At 38.3% G+C, this 22,352-nt stretch overlaps 2 protein-coding genes across 8 annotated transcripts; one reads left to right on the plus strand and one right to left on the minus strand.

Moving 5' to 3' along the window:
* Nucleotides 1-131: 131 nt before the first annotated feature.
* On the plus strand, nucleotides 132-6,383 carry LOC116252823 (calmodulin-binding receptor-like cytoplasmic kinase 2). Of its 2 annotated transcripts, none has more exons than XM_031627379.2 (6): nucleotides 132-962; nucleotides 2,660-2,904; nucleotides 3,017-3,188; nucleotides 3,452-3,541; nucleotides 4,905-5,203; nucleotides 5,758-6,383. In XM_031627379.2, the coding sequence occupies exons 1-6, from the start codon at nucleotides 677-679 to the stop codon at nucleotides 6,100-6,102; spliced, it is 1,437 nt and encodes a 478-aa protein (XP_031483239.1). In that variant the 5' UTR covers nucleotides 132-676; the 3' UTR covers nucleotides 6,103-6,383. The 2 variants fall into 2 exon arrangements, with proteins under 2 accessions (XP_031483239.1, XP_031483241.1); XM_031627381.2 differs by having other exon boundaries at nucleotides 133-962; nucleotides 3,020-3,188.
* A 471-nt stretch (nucleotides 6,384-6,854) lies between these two features.
* On the minus strand, nucleotides 6,855-20,688 carry LOC116252268 (uncharacterized). Of its 6 annotated transcripts, none has more exons than XM_031626420.2 (15): nucleotides 20,352-20,685; nucleotides 17,878-17,936; nucleotides 17,080-17,188; nucleotides 16,349-16,458; nucleotides 15,229-15,297; nucleotides 14,328-15,086; nucleotides 13,258-13,787; nucleotides 13,010-13,074; nucleotides 11,382-11,438; nucleotides 11,123-11,202; nucleotides 9,988-10,092; nucleotides 8,204-8,343; nucleotides 7,999-8,127; nucleotides 7,384-7,536; nucleotides 6,855-7,270 (listed from the first exon to the last, which is right to left on the minus strand). In XM_031626420.2, the coding sequence occupies exons 1-15, from the start codon at nucleotides 20,575-20,577 to the stop codon at nucleotides 7,120-7,122; spliced, it is 2,742 nt and encodes a 913-aa protein (XP_031482280.1). In that variant the 5' UTR covers nucleotides 20,578-20,685; the 3' UTR covers nucleotides 6,855-7,119. The 6 variants fall into 6 exon arrangements, with proteins under 6 accessions (XP_031482280.1, XP_031482285.1, XP_031482283.1 ...); XM_031626425.2 differs by having other exon boundaries at nucleotides 17,080-17,213; nucleotides 20,352-20,428; XM_031626423.2 differs by having other exon boundaries at nucleotides 20,252-20,380.
* Between the last annotated feature and the right edge of the window lie 1,664 nt (nucleotides 20,689-22,352).

Here is a 22,352-nt window from a genome sequence, read left to right on the forward strand (position 1 = left end):
TGTATTAAACGTTAAATGGTTCATGATAAAGTTGTAATATTAATGACGTGCAGCGAAAATGATTGAGATGGTGGAGGGTGGAATAGTAAATGTGAATTTCAAAACAGTGACGGGAGGGAGAGAAGCAGAGCCTGCTCTTCTCTGCTTTGACTTGAAAACGTCAACAACCTCTCTCTCCTTCCTCTGTTCTTCCGCAGGAGGATGAGAAGAGAAGGGAACAAGATAGAGGGGGAGAGGCGAAAAGGTTTCCTTCTTGCTTACCGGAGTTGCAGAGAAGAGTTTCTTTCTGTACGAGTGAGAAAAGCTGAGGAGAATTAAGAAGAGGAATTCCAAAGGAGCGGCCTTTTGTATTTTTTCAGGAAGAAGGAGAAGAAGAAGATCGGGAACAACTAGGACTTGCCGGCGAGGGACTTCGTTCTCCTCTTGCTCTCCTTTTCTGTCAACTCCATCTCTTGGATCGGGGAAGAGAGAGGGAGCCCGACCCCCCACTCGACCCCTGAAGAAGGAGAATTAAGAAGAGAGATTCCGCAACAGCAGCTTTCTTTCTTCTTTTGCACTTTTTCAGGAAGAAAGAAGAAGATCATCCGGAACGCCGATGACTTGCAGCCGAGGGCTTTCCTTCTCTTGTTTCTCTCGTTTACTGTGAACTCCCGCACGCTGCTTTCAGACGAATATCATGGATCGGAGAGAGCAAGAGAGAGAGATGCAGAAGGCGACGCCGACACGGACGCCGATGCGGAGCTCGATGAGGAACACGTCCGTGGCTTCTTCCCGCGGGTATTGGAGCTGGGGTTCACGTTCCGGGGCGAGGTCCACTAGAAGCTCGGACTTCTCTACCGCATCCTTCACTACGGTGTCCTCCACAGGAAGCCCTGGTTCCCGATGGAATCCTGTCCGAGCCGTCGGGATCTGCTTCGGGGGCAACCGATCCTCCGTCGCAGAAGATACGGGTGAAGAATCCGGTATAGCTCTGGCCTCTCCATTTCCTTCTTTTCTCTCTCCTTTTTTCGAACGATTATGGGAAGATCTTTCTTGAATTTGCCTGCCCCGGACGATTTTCTCTCCGAAAAATTGGACATTCGTGCTTAAAACAGTATCAACCGAAAATCGTTCAAGAGTTCATAAAATTCCCTTCATGCTCCATAGATTCTATTCCTTCATTCAGAAATTAGTGGCTGGAAATAGCAAAATGATGATTTGGAAAATAATTTCTCGTTGGCATAGGAGAACTTAATGTTTATGTCCAAATTGTTCATGGTGCGGACGTAGATAACGTTCCTTAGGTGTTCGGGGATTTTCTTGCTTGTTAGCCACAGCTTCACCTTGAACTTGTTTAATGTGCAAGTTAGAAACAAAGTACATGAGCATTTTTTCGTGCAAATTACCACGCTTTCGTTACCGACCAGTCTGCTTCAACCTTTATCTCTTCGGATCCGATCCGTAAAAATTATAGTCGTCGGCAGAAACGTATATTAGAAGGGAAATGATCTATTTATCGTGCTTATATTTTGCAAGGTTTTGACTGAAACGATCCAGAACCGTATGAATGAAGAGGAAGTGATTGCACTGGCAACCTCATAAATATAGTTTGTGGTTGCACAGTCCTCGGTTCTTGTGTATCCATATACCTTTCTTATTTATGCCTCTCACACTTTAAGTGGGGTTTTACAAATATAACCCCTACAAATAAATGCAAAATGTGGACGAATATAAATGTAAAAGTATTACAAAAGGAATTGCATTGAGATGAGATTGAAGGAGCCAAACCCTTTTTTTTCTAGAATTTTGTAAAATTCGATTTAATAATTTCTTTCGTATATAATATTTTGCATTCAATTTTTATGGTTAGATTTGTGGAAAACAACATTCAGTCGCGAAATTATTAGACACGGATCTTGAAATTCTTGTGCTTTTTTACTAACTGTTTCATTGACTTTTTTTTTTTAATTCTTTTAAGCTCCGTGAGCTCTTCCAGAAAATTAGATCCATGATGCTGGGTTTGTCAAATTTGCGGCAAATCCGTGTAAAAAATGGGGTTGTGAATTAAACTGACACTCTGTATTCTCCTTTTCTTCTTTTTAGAAGGATTTGCAAATTAAATTTATCAAGGTTATGTGGTTCATTAGTCTTTTCTTACTTTGGAACTAAGTCCGAGGAAAGGCTTGGACCTGGATATGAACCCTAATGAGAAGATGGGTGTGCACCTACCTTTGGCTTGCGCGGAGAGTGGACGCTCATGAAAATCGAACTTACAATGGGCCGCTTATCAATCTGGCCCGCTCTGATTCTTCCTCGTCAGAAGCCATAGTATATCCTCAAATAGTTTGGTCCTGTTTCTGCCGCAGAGCTTGCAGCTTCAACGATGTAAATCTTGTTTCTAATCTACAGTTATGGCTTTAATTTGCCTTTCAATTCTTCCTCAGTTGCACCATTTTAACCGGTATTTTTCAAATATTTGTCAACTCTAATTATCGCTGCTAAACAGTCATTCAATGGGGGCAATAGCACCTGTTGAAAGTGGAACTTTATGTTCGACTAGGCAATTAACCATTAGAGCATCCCATGCTGTCAGGGCGTGTGGGCTCTTTCATCCCCTCTCTTTAGCCGGATAGTTGGTGGTTTCTATCGGTTGCACTGATTCGGATCATTTCACTTGCAGGGACAAGTTACAGTGCTGGAAATGGTGGGGGAATGAGTCCTGCTGCATCAACTAAGGGCCGCAATTTGCGTTCTTACAATTCTACGCTGGCAGAGCCTGGAGGTATGAAATTCACAATAAGCGACGTATGTAAAGCTACCAGAAATTTTTCTCCCTCTTGCAAGATCGGACAAGGTGGTTTTGGAATTGTTTATAAAGGCAGACTTGGGGATGGCAGTCTGGTTGCTATCAAGCGTGCAAAGAAGGTAGGAGACGATAGTGACTCCTGGACTTTTGTTATATGGAATTTTCCATTGGCTTTTTTTAAGTTTGGAAAACCTGATGGTCAAGAACTAAGACTGGAGCTTATTGTTTCAGCAGGCAGTCTATGATAATCCTTTGAGTGTAGAGTTCCAGAGTGAGGTGAAAACACTCGCCAGAGTGGAACATTTGAATTTGGTCAGATTTCTTGGCTACTTGGAGCAGGATGAAGAACGAATTATTGTTGTTGAGTATGTCCCGAATGGAACCCTCAGAGATCATTTAGATGGTAAGCTTCTTCTGGCCAGCTTTCTTATCCTAGGTACCTAAAATGAATGACTCTGGAACTTCAATTACATTTTGCCTCTTGCAATTTGTGAACTTGAATTTTTGGCCAATATAAATTATGTTTTGGTGATTATGTCATTGACTGATTCAGAAGAACTGATGGTACTCGCGTACTTCAAACTGATAAAATATATGCTTGTATTGGTTTTAGCATCTGCTTTATGGTATTTTCTGCAACATGATGTCTCTGCTTGATGAATGCAGGACTAAACGGGGAGTTTCTTGACATTGCTGCACGTCTGGATATTGCGATCGACGTAGCCCATGCTATAACATATCTTCACATGTATGCTGGTGCGGTCCTAAAATCCTTTTCTTCTCCTACCGTTCTACTTACTACCACTTTCGTTTTCCTAGTCAGTTTTTCATGGTATGATAGATTAAACCAATTTTGATCAACCCCAGTGTCTGATCCGTCAGATCCAACCTGCCTCGAAATTGGTCTTGATTTGTACTAAGAAAGATAGGAACTAAAATAATTCGTAAATACAGCACATATGCATATAAACTCCTAAAGACTTTTGAAAGTAATACTCAATGTATGATGACTGTTTTCAAGCCTTTTCACGCACTTGGCGTGTTTTGGTTCACTCTCCTTCAAGACGTGTGACCACAATTCTGTGTTGAACTTGACTCTGACATTCACTGTACAAAATTCAACCTAAATTATTTTGAATGACCGTCATGTGGACGTCCCAACCTACCCTATAACGCCTGCTTAACTTCATATTAGAAAGTATTAATTACTAGAACAAATTGGCAATGCGACAAATAGCTGAAGTATCTCAAAAGAGGGAGTAATTGAGAGACAAAAAGGCTTAGTTATAGTTGAAAGTCATCTGCTGGGAATAGGTTGAAGCCTTAACGTAGACATTCGAATAGTCTTAAGCTTTTGAGCTTTTAAGGCTGATGCTTCCTTGTAGGGCCTAGTGCAACGTCCTCTAGATTTGTGATTCGTCATGTAGATGCCCAAAGGCTATCACTGCTGAGTGGAAAGAGAGGGCAGCTGGCCCCTTTTATCGCATCAAACACATCCTAAAGTGCAGGAACACCAAAAGAATATGACACCCAACTAATGATGTCACTAAGCAAAGTAAAAATTTTAAGAAGCAACACAACCAACTAGATGGTGAATAGTGCATCACGCTAAAGTTATCATTTATATTGTTTGTAAGGGAAGAATGTGCCTACCATTCCACCTTGGTTTTCTGAATGTAGTTGGGTAGCATGGACATTTCGTGAATAAGCTCAATTTAGAATCAGAATTAATTTTTAATTTCCGCAAAAGAAAATTTATATTTTAAAAAAAGGAAAACAAGAAAAAAATGAAAATAAGAAGAATAATAGCAAAGATGACACTTGGCACCATTGAATTCGAATCGCTATTGCACCATTTCAATTCAAATCGGTTGATTCAAATTAATTTTTATAGCACTGGTTACATCATATATAATGCAGCGGCAGATCAATAATATGTTAGGCGCTCCCGTCTAGCATAGGTGCACTCTCACGTGTACATGCCTTAACAGTACTCCACTTAAGGTGAAGAAAATAGTGTTTGATTATGGGAAATTTGTTCCATGCGTTCCTTCAATTTAGCACGAAGTGTAAGGAATGTGCTGATCCTAATATTTTGTCTGAGTTACCTCCTGTGCAGATCATCCTATCATACACAGAGACATAAAATCATCCAACATTCTTCTCACGGAAACTCTTCGAGCTAAGGTGGCTGATTTTGGCTTTGCACGATTAGGTGCGACCGATGACGGTGTTACCCATGTTTCCACTCAAGTAAAGGGAACAGCAGGCTACCTTGATCCTGAGTATCTCAGAACATATCAACTGACGGAGAAGAGTGATGTGTATTCTTTTGGGGTATTATTGATTGAACTTGTGACAGGAAGACGCCCCATTGAATCCAAGAGGGAGGCCAAAGAAAGGATAACAACACGATGGGTAATCTTCTATTGCTCTATGTCTCCTGTTTTCTCTTTTTTTGAAATCCCTGACACCATGGTCAGGAATATCTAGCAGAGAAGGTTGTCTGCATTAGGCGGCACCTGCTACGAAGCACGGATAGGATTATGATTCTGCCTATTTTTTCCTGATATTGCTACTCTCGTTGGAGAAGTGATTTGTGGTTAAAATTTCATGCAGTCTTGCTACATAAACACGTTTAATATCTGAAATTTGATGTTGCTATTTAACTGAGGTTATTAGATTGATTATGAAAGGCAAATTTACTGAACAAATTTTAGCGTGAACTGATGCTTTTTAGGGTTTTGAGTCGTAGCATGATGCTTTTTCTCTTCAGATGCGTCGTAGTTCACTATCCTATGAATATGAATAGTGTTTAATAAAAAAGAGTGCAGAAAAAACGAATCAATGGTTTCTCTTCAAGATTGAAAAGAACCGTCCTCTTCCCTCTTGTTTTGATTAAACATGAACGAGTTGGTTTTATGTGCATCTGTTCTCGCGATATGGACTGAGTATGGTTTGGTAAAACGCAGGCAATGAAGAAATTTGCAGAGGGAGAAACAATCATGACCCTGGATCCCAGATTGCGGCGTGATCCTGCGACTAGCATGGCAATGGAGAAAATTTTTGAGCTGGCACTCCAATGCTTGGCACCTTCAAGGCATAGTAGACCAAGCATGAGGAGGTGCGGCGAGGTGCTGTGGAGCATCCGCAAAGAATATAGAGAATTTTCTACAAACCCCAACCCCAATCCCGTACTTGCAGAACCAACGACGACCAACACCGAGGAAGATCTTTCGCTTGAGATACCGGAGGACCCCAAGAAGCAAGCACAGGAAGATAAGGATAAAGCTTGGAAACCCGAAATTGTCCGCTAAGTTGTCTCCATGAATCATGGAGATACTTGGAAAAAGATTGGCGAAATCCGTTAAAATTTACACATTATAGACCAACGCTCCTTGCGCTTCATGAAAATGTTGGAAGTGGCATAGAGGGTCGGTAAAGGGTGCGGTGGGTAAACTATAATGCAGCGTGGAGGCAACTGGCAACCTGGTCTTCTTTACTGGATCCTACGAAATATTGTTTGTGATCTTTTTTTTTTTTACCTTTGTTTGTGAGTGGAAAAGGATAACAAATGGCCGTAATTTGTTGGTTTGTATAGTAATATCTCTCCTCGCAGTAAATTGGTGACAGTGAATGCATCGAATTATCATGGTTTAATCAAGCGCCGCCGGGACGTTACCAAGAGACAAGAGTGATAAACCTCGAGGAACTTTTGCTTGGTAGGGAAACTCTTATTTGGCGGCAAACTTACTCGCTTCTAACCTCAAAGAAAGTTAGAATCAGCATGCCCTTGAATTGGTCGACGTGGGCCTTTATTTTTCTGGAAGCTGCGACTATAGATTATCTTAATGAATCGTGGTCACAGGTTTGATCTCAACTACATTAAGGAAAGAAAGGAAACATGAAGCTTCCGTTTGGCAGGTGCTCCAGTGAAGTTCTGAACCACGTCGAGAAGTTAAAAAACACGCGCTTTGGAATCGTAAGCAAAAAATTGTCTCCGAATAAGTCAAAATATCCGTTCTGCGTTCTGCAGTGCTTGTACCTATCTCACACACACACAGAGAAAGAGAGAGAGATGTCCTTGGATATTTTATTAGTATTTCCATATGGTAGTAGTACATTTTGTTAATCGCTTGTTCAATCAAGCCATTACTGTCCTATACAATGATGCTCTCCGTCTCCTCTTCCACTAGTCCCCTGTGATTAACAATGAAATGGACAATATACACACAAAACTAACCGCGTGCAGATCCTGAATGCAGACATAAATAGAGGGAAATTGGGGGGTGCAGCGCAGCATGAGAATTTTTCTACAGACAAACGCTTCAGGTCTATGTCCCCCTACTTTCAACTCTTGCCCCAGTAGAGTTTTGCCTGACTAATTCATAATCACGCTCTTGGTTTTCCTCACTGCTGGTAGTATTATTTACAGTTGAGCAAAGGAAGAAAAAGGACGAGCTATAAATGCTGATGTGCCACAGGCTGCCAAAAGATTATGAGGAATGCATTAATGATGAGATCGAATGATAAGTTTTACCCACTGCTGAATCAAGTGCAAAGCAATACAAGAGGGCAGAAAAAGAAAAATAACATACCTATGAAAGATCCAGTAGCTTTGACTGGTCTCTAAGTTCCAGCACACTGCTGCCATGGACAACAGAAAAAATCCTGTAAACAGAAAACGCCATCGAAATCGACGTCTTAGTGTTCCAATCATGCCAAATACCCATTGCTTTAGGTTGCCCCACCTGCATCAATTATAAGCTTTACACTTCAGTTGCTCTATAGCACGTCTGTATCGATTTACATGAATGGCTACAAAGAGTTAGTTATATAGCCCTAACTACAAAGGATGACAGTGCAGTAGATTGATTAAAGACCCTAGTCAATCAATACCGACATTAAGATGCAAAAGACACAATGGATGTTGGGGCTTAGAGATCGAAGAATTTTTTTTTTTATAAGCAAAAAGGACCATTAACACGAGAACCGTGAAATGAGACATCCAGTTCACAGTAAAGAACAGAATTCACATGCGTAAGTCGCTCATATCTCATTACATCTGCATGAAAAAAGAAAGTCACATACAAGGCCAGGCTTCTCATTGCAGGCATACAATACCTTGTAGCAAAGAAAAATTAGATAGGATATTGAGTGCACATCTACTTGAGATTTTTTGATCCACAAAAATGAAGATAAGAAGTGCTTACCTGACAAGTAAATTCAAATGGCATAGTCTGAAGAAATGGATCGCTGTGCATCTTGGGGACATCTCTATCATCCATCCAACAAGAAGACCGAGAATACCAATTCCCAGTACAATTACCACATTAACTGTCCTACAAAGTCGAAAAACACTATTTATAGGGAACCCTTTTTGAGTTAAAAGAAAATGATACATCTAAGTATTAATACCTAGTAGGTCCATTTTCAGCCAGAAGAGCTGTGAGAATCGAAACGCCCATCTGCATTGCCCTTTTTGAGGCATTATCTATTGCAGCCATGTAAATAAAAGTACTGACAACCGCCATGAATGAAAGCCAGAAGTCTAAGAACTGAAATAAAATCATAAATTACTGCTTCACTACACAGAATCTATTGGTCTCGAAACAATATACAGCAAAATCTGAAATGATTAAGAAAAGAACATGATCTAATGTTGCATTCAACCAATGTTGTAAAAAGCGTATCGTAAACCGTTATCGGTCTAGCTTTAAGATACGCTGTATCGTAAAATATCATAACGTATCGTATGTAAAAAAAAATCAAAAAAATAGGAAAAAATTCCAAAAAAAATCATAGCATGAAGTGTATTACTAATTGAAACGACGAACACGACAAGAAGAATTACAACAGGCAAAATTTCACCTTCAGAAATAGAAATAATATCATAACAAAAAAAATACACCAAAGGAGACAAAATTTTGAACAGTTTTATGAGTAACTGCAAGATAACTTAAGCTGACATTGAACGTTATCCTCCTCTATTATCGGCATTGCTTCCTTCACCATTATTCTCGTGAGCAGTAATCTTATCACAAACTGCCACCAATGGCACACAATTGCTCTCCGTCTACAAGATTGGTGATGCCTCTTTCATGTGCTCTTCTTTGAGCAATTGGTGGAATATGGTTGCCCAGCTATTTTGACCTTGAGTCATTCAAATGGGCATTATACAAAACTTAGAGATGGGATGATAGAATTTTATTCCAGAGCTTCAAACACCATGTGTGCTGCTTTCCCCTTTTTTTGCAGTTTTTATATTTTAATTTACTAGTTGGATGTGATAAGAAAATGCGTAATATTTGATTTTTCAAGTATAGTTTCCATGTGTTATTGAAATCAGCCCATATCGTATGATATAGGGCTTATCGCACCGTATCGTACGATACAGGCCCGATACACCCCCTGTTTACGATATGGAGGGTGTATCGTATCGTATTTTCTATACGATATGATACGTATCATACGATACGATACGATACGGGCCCATATCATACGATACTTACAACACTGCATTCAGCAACAAATCATGATATCATGGACTGTCCAGGTAATTTATTAAAATATTGTGCCTTCAAGTTCCAAACCTTCACATCCCTCTTTCTTTTAATCTCTTACCACTTTTCTGGCTAACTTTTATGACACCCAGATTTAACTACTCGAAAAAAAATTGCAATTGCATATTTCCGAGCAATATACTGCCCTGTAATGATCTAATCAAAAGAAAGAAGACATAATACAAGGGCTTTATTTACTGTGCTCTACTTTAAGTGGGAGAAAATATATCATTGACTTGCCCAAAAGATCCAGAGAATTGTGCTTACAGCTGCCTTGGGAAAGAGAGATTCATCTCAAAGTCATGATATAGCAACCATGAAACTTCTCACCAAACTGTCTCCCAGAAAGGCATAACCTATACCATTTGCTTTAATCTCTTATGAAATACACTATCTGGATAATCTATTCAACCATGTGAGACACAAGCTATATAAAGTTATTCATGGGTTTTCTTCAATTGTAACCACTCCTCCGTCCACCTTAGTCACAAAAATTCACACATTCAATGGTTGAACACTCAATTATATAAAGGTGATTGTTCATTATAATATCAAAGCAAAGTATTAACATGTGCAACATTTCGAGTTATTCAACATAATATCACATTGCTACCCACAAGGTCCATTGATGGAACATACCTGTAGAACATGATAGGGGAGAGAACACCAGGTACCTACATCACAAGAATGGTATAATGCACTAGATATGCCACTTGAAGTGAACAGAATCCATTCAGCAATTGCCTGGAACCATCAGTATTGTCGGTTAGATGGCGTTCCAAACAATGTAGATGTGCAAACTTGCAGATTGTACAAATCATTCATTAGTTTATTATTCAGAAATTGACATAATCACATTAACAACACAAAAGTTCACAATGCCTTCTGAACTTATACAAGCTTTAAGATTAAACTTTTCATAACCTCCAAAATCCAAAATGTTAAATCATATCCATATATATATTTACACTTGTATATTCTTCTCTATATGCATATGTATGTGTATGCTTTATATACACTTCACGTAGCCATATACACTTTATATATATTGTAAATATTAGTATTCTTTTTGCTGTACTTATCATTTCTGCATTTTCTGTTCTTTTTTTTATTTGTTGTATTTTTCCTTTTCCTTCTTTCCTTATATAGCTGTCTCTCTAGCAGCCTAGCCTTTAGAGGCTCCAACGGTGAGATTTCTAGCCGTTGGATTGGACAATCTCCAACAGTAAAAAGCTGCCGATTCTCTAACAGGAGGCATGCATACTCAAATGCACAATATATACCAAATAGACAAACCCTGCAAAAAGTTGAGCTTTTGCACGCTCTATTCTATGAGTTTGTTCACCCAAAAAACTAGTGACTATTGACTAATATACTTGTCGACAAACCCTTGAACTGGAATTGCTCATTTAATTTCTGAATGCCTAAAGTGATAAGTGATAACCAATATTCAGAACATCAACAACTCTTTACATGGAACACAGAAGATTTGACCTCATGTTATTGCTCGGTATAATATATAAAACACTTCCTACACGTGATTACTTATATGCATCAAGGTAACATTTCTAATAGTTCTATCGAACTTTGGACTACAAAATGGACACCATTATAGCATCCAGTTCGCATTAAATATAAACCTTTTAAGTCATTATGTAGTTACAATTCTCTTCTTATTTGTTATTTACTGTCATTATTGTTGTTGTGATCGTACATAAACTTATTCACTATAAACAAAAAGATTTTCAGCAGAAACATAAACAAATCTAGATACCTTCTGGTGGATTGACCAAAATGCAGGAAGCAGAGCAGCCCCATTTGATACAATTAGACAAATCGATTGCCATATGTGCTCTACACTTCAGTGTTTAACATAAAATATTTGAGTCAGACATGCACACAATTGAAAAATAACCACAGAACATGAAACGTTAAACAAAAATCCAACCAAAACCAAAAAATTGTGGAGCTTGATCCTCAAAACTAGAACACCATAAAAGGCCTTTATTAGAATATCAGATGAATGCAGCAACCTTGTTCAATATGACATGATTGGCTGCACCTGAGCCACTGTCCCTCAGATTGAGCTCCTGCAAAATCAGAAGAGAGTGCAAGGTAGGAGAAGGGTGATGGGAAGAGCGAAGAGAGGGGTGTTCAATGGCTACTATCTTTTATTAGGATTGGGTAAATTAGTAGCTATTACAATGATAACCTCCTCGGAGAGAGCCAAAACTTAGCTACAGCATTGACCTATTCAATATAATGAGCATTAGATCAAAATAAAGCCATGCAATCAGGTAGTGAAAGCACCCACGCCTTCCATAGAAAAAAGATAGGCTGGTGGCGTAGGTCAAAAGCTGTGGCAGATGAAGTTGCCTTCTCTACCTGATGAATTCCCCATTACCAAACCCCAAAATCTGCCCAAATTCATGACTAGCAACTACAAGGTGTTTCAATGTTTTGTTTTATAATATTCCCACTTATAAGAATGAGGTTAGTAAAACCTTCTGGATAGTCATCTTTCTATCCACATACGAGATTCAGACAATTCAAGTGAAGAGAAACAGGGCAATCAAGTCAATGAAGGTCTGCAGACTTCTTCAATCCAAAGAATAAAGAAGGGCAAAGAAGAACATATAGATATTGCTAAGTGGAAGTACAATCATGAAAATTTTGTTGTCTGTTGCAATATGCAAATGTTGGAAATAATTCCATCACCATTCGCTATTTTATTTCAACATTACCATTCACTAGCTCGGTACCTTATTTCAACATAATTCAAATATTGACAGTTGCCTGGTTGTATACCCAAACCTTGAAAAACTCAATGAATCAAGATACATGCATTATTTGTAAAAAAAAAAAAAGTCTTTTTTAATACACTCTGGACTCCAAATAATAATTTTCCTTAAAAAAAATCTCAAAAATCCTATTCAAAGTTTCAAGAGCCTTAAGAAATACTATTTGTCGAGGTAGCAAGGCTTGCTCCTCGGCCCTCAAAGACTTCCTTTGAGAGAGATATGCTTTCCATGGATACAACAGCCACAATCACCAAGGTCCATAAAAATAATTCTGCTTGTTCTTGTCGAGCAACATCAGATACCATGCACAACTTTACTACAATTACCAGGTCCATTATCTCACTTTTCCGCCATCGCAAGAAAGATGTCCTGGGGCTGTCAACCACATAATTCTCTCAATATCTAATGCTCCCATACACCTCAAGTGATGCCAAATGCCTCTAATCCTCCTCTAGGAGGTTGTTACATCTGACCACCTCAATGTAAAGTGAATGACATAAATCCCCACCTACATTTGCCTGTCTAGAGATTTGGAAACCAAGCAATCTGGCTATTAGTATATGCAATCAATAGCAATATTAAAAAAGAGGACATTTTCACATCTTTGGATTGCATTATTGGAAAACAAAAAATTGTTAAAAACACATATGGACCACTAAGAAACTTACATCAATGAACGAGCAGATTAGCAGAGACATTGGCAATGGGAAAGTAATAATGTGTATAGATTACAGGAAATGGGATTTTCACTTAAATTTAGATCCTCATGAATGTCTTATGCCTATTCAGCAAGAGTACAGAAGATCTAAGACATCACCGAAAACTTTTAAGACATGAAAACAAGTGCAAATAAAGATTACCCCTAGGAGATATCAGTTCGAAAGAGCAATCAAGGCCTCCATGATTACGATCACAGGCACAATAACTGAAAAGCAATCAGAAAAGGCATATGATTAAAAGAAAAACTTCAGGAATGGGATTTGTGTATCAGTTGAGAAGCATGAGGTGCAGTTTTATACCACCACTACATTCAATGAGAGAGTGCATCTAAACATGCATAAGAAAAAGGAAGTAACAGATAAAAGAAAAGCCCATGCCAAAAACCAACCTGTATATAGACAGCCCACTTTCGTCTACAGCAGAATGGCAAGTTCCATGATTGTAACATCCATTGGGACAGCCTTCGAGTGTTACAGACATGGTTATCTGCTGCTGGAGTTGACCGCCAGTTACATCTCTTAATCCAAAACACCAAGTACCTTCTGTAGCATAGAGAACATAAAAATTTCCTTTTTCTTCCAATGATGAGCCCTGTGATGCCAGAAACATGCTGTCTTTGCTATAGCTTGACCCATTATTGAGATAGTCCCACAAATCAATAGATGGTAGTCCACCTAACCTTGCATATATTTCATATCTTATTTCAGAATCTGATTTTATATGGACATGTATATTGCCCCCAGCTGCACCATAAGGGACATCCACAAGAAAGTATGTCCAGGAAGAGGTCCAATTTTGTACGGATGACGAGTTGCTCAGCAAAGGTTCCAATGGAAACTTGGCAGGCATTGTTGAAGGAAATTGATCATTTGGCACATAATAAGACTCAAAAGGCACTGTGCCTCTCTTAACCACTCTCTGCAAAATCCATTCAGTTTTCATCAACAAATATGCATGGCAGATTCCTATTCCCTTCTTTCAAAAATCAAAACTGACAAAAAACCCAAGGAACTCAAATGAAAACAACAATCAGGTATATATAGCAGTTCTCATGGGCAGCAAATAAGCCAATCATGAAAATGTTAATGCATGGTGAAATCAAATGATAGGAACATGGGGTCAGACAAAAAAAAGAAGAAAAAAGAATACAACAAAGAAACACAAGCAACAAGATAATAAAAGTTTGCTAGGACCTTAGTCACAGTTCTTTTCTTTTAAACCTATTTAAGCATGCACCAGTGACTTCTTTTAGACACACCTAAGTGGTCTGGCTTATGAATGAAATGCTTGGGGATTTTACATATTTCTGGTGTCCAACTGATGCAAACCAAAGGGCAGGTTGTGATCCATAAACCAGGTACTTGGAACAGTTTGTAGCAGGATCATACAGACTAGCAATCAAGCAAAAGCCAACAAGCAAAGATTCATAAAAAGCTTGAATAGTATATAGCACAAAACCTGAAGCATATGACTTTCCCATTGGCAGTCTTCTCCGCCTTTTGCTGTAGCACAAGCATATATTTGCCACTTGAAGGAAAAGCAAATTGAAGAACTTGCATTAACATTCTGCTCGGTGTTTAAACTTGTCGGGTTAAGAACATAAATCGATATGAACCACTTGCCAATTTTAGGAAACGGTATAGTTAGTGGAGACAAACTTAGATCAGCACTATAATCATACAATGTCCTCGATGGTATTGCGTTGTGCCTAGCCAGACATATTAATTGTACACTATCATCTTTCACTGAACTACCAGTGCTGATGTTTGGCTTGTTCTTTACATCCTGAACAGAAAGATCCACCTGGAATGCCATACTTGTTACATCCAATGAGTACATTTTTACATCACCAATTCTAAGGCATTCCAATTGCTTTGAGTTTTTGCAAACAGTAACATTCTCCACATTTTTTGACATTCGAGATATTGATAGTCCTTCCCAGTGAGAAGAAACATCTGTCCTGCTTTCACACAAATTTCCCTTGGACGACAAACAACTGTTGCCTAGTAAATAGATATCAGACTCTGCCCCATTGGTGTTTAAGTAAGCTGCTTCCCTTGGATCCAAATCTAGGAGATTTCTTTGATTGGTCTTATCTGATAAGGCACAGGAGATCATGTCAAGCGTTTGATTGCAGTATGGACCCCCTAGCAATGGGCTTATGCACCCTAATATGGTGACATTAGCAGCAAATGTATATGTTAGACCTCTTATAATCTGCAAGGTTTAACACAAAAGAATCAGCATGCAATATATAATCCAATGTCAGTAAGTAAGACCAATTGACTGGTAAATGAATCACACAGATAAGACAACTCTGGAACTTCTTGGTTTTTTTTTTCCCTCATTAAAACCATACCATCTTTGACTGGGTCCTCATCGGACCAACTCCATTGAAAAATCCAAGATAGAGGGCACCTGGAAATACCTGCACATTTTAACATTGTTACAAACTGCATATCTCAGACTAAGTTGGCTAATTAGCTTTTCATAATTACCTCTAAAGAAAAAATCAGTTACAGAAAAGGAAAATAAGAAAAATACTTCTTTAGCATTCATTTTAAAATATAAAAGGAAATGAAAGAGATACTAAAGATTGCTCCATTGAAAGTAAGAGAATGTACCAGTATTGTCCTGTCCAACAATTATACATAAACACATACATGAATACATATATATGTATGTATCTATGTGTGTATGTCTGTGTGTGCACAGAGAAGGGTGGGGGGGGGGGGGGTGGAGAGAGAGTTCCAAAGAGAGGATGCACTGTTCTTCTAGGTATTTTAAATTTTGCGGAGTAAATCCAACCACACAAACTTGTAATGTTGAAAAATATAGGAATCAAAAGAAGCATTATCTTTTGTTGCACACATTAAATTTTACAAGCCAAAAAAATAAAAGAATTGCATTTTAAACTCTTATGAAATCCAATCTACACATCAATCATGTTTTTCTTGCAATGTTTGGATATGTAGGACCTATACATATGATGAAAATTGAATTGCGAAGAACAGCACATGGGATGCCACTGATATGCTGGACAGTACTAAATGGCAGACAAAGTGGACAGCACAATCTAGGCTCTCTCTCGCTGGACAGTACTAAATGGTAGATAAAGTGGACAGCAATTTAAGCTATTTCTCCCTCGCATCAAATATTACAAGCCAAAAGAACCAAAGGAATTGAATTTAAACCGTTGTGGAGTCCAATCTACACGTTTTGTTCACATGTTTTTGGGTATGTAGAACCTGTCTATATGTTTTGGTTTGAATTGCAAAGTAACAGTACATAAGATGCTCATACGCTGGATAGTACTAACTACTAAATGGTGGATAAAGTGCTCTCCCTCTCTCTCACACTCTCTCTCACATACTTGTATGTGTACTATATGTATGTGTTTATATGCTTTATCTACAAGACTGCAATCTGTTCATTTGTTCATGTGCTTTATGTGTGTGTGTGTATACTTTATCTACAACCTGTTCATTTGTTAAGGTGACCACCATATCTCTCTGAAAAAAGAAACAATGCTCCATGCCTGATTTGTTCAAACCATTCACAATAGCTTCCTCATGGAACAAATCCAGAGCTGCAAAAAAACAAATTACAAGTTCATATTATCAGCATCATTTTCATAAAAATAGCAAATAGCAAACAAATCTACAGCTTATACTTCAGCTAGATTCAATTCATAACGCCAATTAATTATTGATGGTTCAGTCTAAACTTTAAGCTCCATCTTAGAAAGTACACGTAGGAAATTCATAGCTGTCATAATCTTCCACCGAAAGCAAATTACCTTTGCTGCCCAAAAAGGCAGAAATTACAAATAAAACCCACCAACAATATATTGACATAACCTTTTGGTCCAGTACCAAAGGAATAGACATGTGCTACATAAGGCTTATTTAAAGCTTTAAGGACATAACTGATTGTAAAAAAGCAAAAAGCCTTTAGATTTTCTCAACCACCGTTGCTTTACATTATGGGCCCCACAAATAGGAAACTATTCAAAGAAAAACCATGTTTCTAAAAATATAGCCTTTTAGTTCAACTTCAAAGCACACTCAGTTATTTTGTTTGGAAATGTTTGTCAACCAAGATTGGCGCAGACTGCAGACTGCAGAGTGTCGAGAAAAAGATTAGTGCAGAGCATTCTTTTGAAAAAAATTTACCCACAATTTCTTCTTCACAAAGAAGTATAAATTACCTCCTGGGTTCAAATCTGATGATGGTGCATCTGGAAGTGGAGGTCTACCATTTTGATAGCATATCAAAGGCAATTTACTCATTGGGAGCCCTCTTAGTTCTTCTATGTCCTGTCATGGAGAACACAGCAGGCAACTGAAGAACATCAATAAGCTGACAGCATGCCCCCCGGCCCGAAGTATTTACACCTATGCCGCTGTTGTAAACAAGAGGGAAGCACCAAATACTAGAAGGAGAACAATAATAGTTTCAAATTTGTTCTTGTCCTCCAAGAATATATCACATAACCAGACTATTGTAGATAATATATATATATATATATATATATATATATATATACATCACACAAACACACACACACACACACACACACACACACACATATTAAGATCACCACAACTTTTTGGTCCTCTGAAACCTTTTTAATACGCAGTCATTTCTCACATTACCAAAAGCACCATAAGCACTTAATGATCTTATAAGCATGGGCCCATGATCAGGTAAATTTGCCAAAGAAAAATCAATGTCCCTCAAAATGTGCATTAATTTTGGGATAATGAGAGCAAAAGAAATTGTATATATTAGATTGTCATTAGGAACTATGCATGGTCACAACAACCGCATCTGAGCACCTTACCTTACACACAAACACATATAATGCAAATTCATAATACAAACACAAAAAATATAAATAATAATCGTAATTTTGTAAATATGTTTGCGTCTACACTTTATGTATATATATAAGGTCCATACACCCAAGGATGAGATAAGAGAGTATGAGATTATATACACTTACTATATGTAAATTCGTCTCCAGACCCAAGGATATTGAAGAAAACCAAGCTGGTAGCTCAACTGAAATTGTAAAGATAGAAGAATGTCTAAAAGTCAAGCATGGAAAGAGTACAAAAGTGAAAAGAATGTGAAACCTGTAATTTGATAAATTCATAGCAATAGCGGCTGATATTTATTCTGATCACAAAATTGCAGTAATTTCCTTTGGCTCATTATGTAGTTTTAATTTAGTTTCAAAAATGAAATCCACCAATCTTTATTCATTAGCAGACTCAACTAAATGCATTCTAAGTTCCTCATAAAGCATGAAAGCCAAGACGTCCAAACATCTGAATCACTGATATAACATTTTCAGATTGTTTGCTTGATAATCCCATTGCCTCCATAGCATTTCCCTAAAAATATTTGACGTTATGTGTTATTAATATATCCAGTCCATCTCACTTACCAATCTCCATAATTATCTTCTCTTTTCTTTTTCATAACAAGGAAACTTTTAAGAACCAAAACACCTAACACTCCTGCTTTCTAATTAAACCCCGGGTGAGTTCCGAGTCTTCCGACCATCTTGCTTTACAAGATCAACACATGGAAATGCTCAAGGTTCAGCAGCAATGCCGTTGCATCTACATCCTTCATATAAACCACCCTCTCTCCACCTGTGGTTCACCTCTAGAATTCATCTTCATCAATTCACAATAAAATGTCAGAAAATGAGTATCTTTTATATGAGGAGGATGCATTCACATGCAGTTGCATGCCAGCATGCCCGCAAAACATACAGACGTGAATTTTCTCTCATTTAATATTTTGTCTTCAATAAATCATAAATAGGTATAAACTAATGTGTAACCAACATGGAAAGCAAGCCTGTCTCTATATGTGTGCATGTGGGTGTGTCAGCTTTGTGTGTGTGTGTGTGTGTGTGTACTCGGAGTAAGTAGAAAGCCTGAAGTCTAAGAATCAGGAAGCGAAGTACCAAGAATAAATGACTCTTAAACATAGGCTAGAGTTCCTAGACATTGAAATCCCAACTCCTACGTAAATCTACTTAAATTTAGTGTTCCATGTCATTTCTTTTATTCGGTTCTCTATTTTCAAAAAATTTATTTATTTATGACAACTTATCAGCATTTTACATGACCTGTTATATCACTTTATCAGTAGTTCTCCATGTCCCTGTTTGATTTCCAACTTCCAAATATAATCCAGGATTATGAAAAATCCTCTTTCTGGTTCCAAATCCCTACTGCTGAGTGTGGCTAGATGGTTTGTCCCATGTTTTAAGGATCATTCCTCACCTTAAAGTCATCTGATTAAATAACTTGATGATCAAAACAACTTGATGGATGTGATCTGCACAATTTGTTTAACAAGTAACAAGTTTTGAATCCCATCATTTCAATGCATAAGAAGGAAAGTCAGGGACATAAACAATCACTCGCTTAGAGTGCATGAAATGTTGATGGAGTAGAAAATTATTGATTCTATTTCTTTCTAACATATGGTTTGAAGCATGAAAAAAAAAATCATATGAATCTGTCCATGGCAAGAAATTGTGTAAAATCGACGGAACAGTGGACACATAAATAGTTTCCTCTCTTCTATTCAAGTGGGGATCATTTTGTGTCATGCAAGCAGTCTTGACCCTGTCGCCCCACAGACTACTCCAATTGCAAGCCCGACTCATGTAAATACTGAACATCACCTAGTTGATCAAACAACGATTGGTGGCACGGAAGCCTCTTCAACAGTCAGTCTGTCCTCTGATGTACATATGTAAGCATTTTTTCCTATAACATTAGGAAGGCAACGCGTAGATGCCAGAACATTGGGTTCATCACTCATGATTGGTTTCTTGGCCGCCGTCCTTCCGGAGCACAAGTCGCCTCCATCGGTTGCCTCTCTCTCTCTCTAGAAGATAACACTTCTAGATGATACGAAGCTGAGGGAGTCGACTTGTGCTCTCTGGAAAGGACGTTGGCAACTCAAATTTTTGACACCTGCCGTTCTCCTGATCTCCAGCACGCAGAGCTCTTGGATCTTATTCGGTATAATTCTAATTGTTTTTTATTTGACTAATTTAGGCCAAGAACTCCCCTAGGCCCCCGTTCTCCTATTTGTTCTATATTTTTTTGTTTCTTCTACATTAAAATCTCGTCCGTTTGCCAGTTCACATGCTTCTGTAACAGTTTATGTACTACTTCATCTTCTTAAATATTGCAGCTGCATTTATTACCTAATCCTACCTCCTCCGAATAAATGCTCATCAAACTTATGGCCCCAAAAAAGAAAACACACACACACACAGAGAGAGAGAGAGAGAGAGAGAGAGAGTCATGCAGTATAGTAATAGAATTCAAAGTGAACCAAACCTCTAAATTTAGTGACGCAAGGTTGCAGATAACTCAGAACGGCCATGGCTCACAAGGGAAAAAAGGGGGAGGGGTGAATGGAATTAGTAGGCGTGCACACCTCTGATGTAGTTCCATTGGAAGGGCTTGAGCTGCATCTGCGGATAGTACACGCTCGAGATGATGACTGTGTTGGGGCCACCGAAGCCGCTGGCGTCCTCCTCAGCGTCACCGTGGAGGACTCCAACACAGCAAAAGAGAAGGACGACGAGCCACCTCGATGGGAGCGGTCGACAAGAGGGAGCTAGGGCTTCCTTGTCGAAGGAGAGGGCCGCGATCGTCGCCATAGCTTCCGCCCGGCGCCGAGTGAACTTCCGAGACGAAACGGGTGAAGAAAGGAACAGAGCATCCCGTCGCTCCAGCAGCCAAGTACCAGCGAGTGAGGGGTAGAGCGGGCATTTTGGAATTCATTCCAGGAAACCCCAAAAAAAAAATTGTTATCCTCATCCAAATGGTCGTTTTAAGAAAAAGGCCGCCGGCTTTTGTCGCCAACTGTCTCGTCCTTACATGCTCGAATATTAAAAAAATACCCGCAAAAAGTTTGTTCGTATAAAAGAGAAGATGTTTTATACAACTTGCAAGTGAGTGGCGACAGATTCATTTGTACAAGCAATGCTAAATTGCTTTACAAAAAGCGAAGGATATAAAGAACAATGACAGTTCTTACTTAGCAAACATGACATTCCTAATCCAATGCAGAGGGATGCTTGGATTAGGAAGGGCACAAATATGTAGTAAATATAGCAAAATCATTATCAATAGATTAAACTTGTAAGATAACCAATGTATAATAATTTTAACATCATGTTAGAGACTAGTGCAAAATGAAAATAAAATTCCTCCAATCAAGCATATCCAAAAAAGTATGAGTTGTACAAGTGAATAGCCATACCAATGAACAACGAAGCGGGTTTAAAGAATCCAGGCAATCAAACACGCCTTTAATAAAAGTCATTTCGGGCAATCAAACACGCCTTTTCCGTCTCTTTTTCCTTTTCTTAAGGCATATAAGTCTGTGGATCTCCAATGTCTCTTTGCTTTCCTAGTTCATATTTGAGCAATAATTCATGCATTGATGTGTGTTAAAAGAAAAGGAGTGCCCTTGCTAGAGGAAACGTATTTTTTCAAAGAAATGACCGAACAAGGCAATAGAAATTTGTAAGAAAAGTTTATGAAATAAGATGAGATGCTAAGACTTATAAGATGAAAGAGAATGACAATTCTAAAACTCAAGGCACACTTTATTACAAGGAATTGAACCTTGGATGCAGTAGGTAGGTGCAATAGCCAAGGTTGGTAGGCGGTTCAAACTTTTGTGTGTCAAGTTTCTGTACTGTAAAAATGATGACACAAATATACAACTTGAACGTAGCCAAAGTATCACCTTGAGTAGCTAAAATCGGCTCCGAAATTCTTCCCTTGCCATAGGATTAGCTTCCTGTCACCAAAAAAAAAAACAAATTGAATGTTCATAATTTTTTTTACCTTTTCTCTTTCTAGGATTTTTTAGGGCCTTGATCTTTGGATGCACTGCATGTTTTACCAACAACTTTTTTTGAGAAGGCCTCCATTGAACATACGGTCCCCTTTCCAAATCAATCCTTACGTTAATAGGCATTGGACGATATCGTTCCACAAATTCATTCTTCACATTCGTATCTTTCGTTCAATAGCTTACCATCCTACATATTCATAGCAGTCAATGCCTACAATAAATTATTGCTTTCATGACTTCTTATTAATTGCATTTTGCCCTGCGCTTTACAAATACAAACTATACTTTTTTTTAAGCAAAAAAAAAAATGTTGCACGGCATCTTTGTGGTATTCTTAAAATGTTGAATCATAATACCATGTCATTAGTGGGAAGTTGATTACACAAAAATTGAATGATATTGTATTCACTGTTCACAAACTGTTGATGCCATCAGATTCTAATTACCAGGAAAGTTCTAAGTTTTCTAGAATTCACTTCCTGATTATTCATTTCTTATTTCCCACTATATATATATATATATATATATATATATATATACACACGATTAAACGATCATTTGCCGATG

The sequence above is a fragment of the Nymphaea colorata genome, chromosome 4 (genome assembly GCF_008831285.2).
Source record: "Nymphaea colorata isolate Beijing-Zhang1983 chromosome 4, ASM883128v2, whole genome shotgun sequence".
NCBI classification, from domain to species: domain Eukaryota; kingdom Viridiplantae; phylum Streptophyta; class Magnoliopsida; order Nymphaeales; family Nymphaeaceae; genus Nymphaea; species Nymphaea colorata.

Excerpts from the sequence above, each read along its gene's own strand:
- LOC116252268 (XM_031626420.2), bottom strand. The coding sequence starts at position 20,577 with ATGGCGACGATCGCGGCCCTCTCCTTCGACAAGGAAGCCCTAGCTCCC. Across the intron at positions 13,788-14,327 it reads GGGAAAGTCATATGCTTCAG|AGAGTGGTTAAGAGAGGCAC; the intron begins GTTTTGTGCTAT and ends TGGATTTTGCAG. Across the intron at positions 7,271-7,383 it reads AGCTACTGGATCTTTCATAG|CCTGTGGCACATCAGCATTT; the intron begins GTATGTTATTTT and ends ATCTTTTGGCAG.
- LOC116252823 (XM_031627379.2), top strand. The coding sequence starts at position 677 with ATGGATCGGAGAGAGCAAGAGAGAGAGATGCAGAAGGCGACGCCGACA. Across the intron at positions 3,542-4,904 it reads ATATCTTCACATGTATGCTG|ATCATCCTATCATACACAGA; the intron begins GTGCGGTCCTAA and ends CCTCCTGTGCAG. Across the intron at positions 5,204-5,757 it reads AAAGGATAACAACACGATGG|GCAATGAAGAAATTTGCAGA; the intron begins GTAATCTTCTAT and ends GGTAAAACGCAG.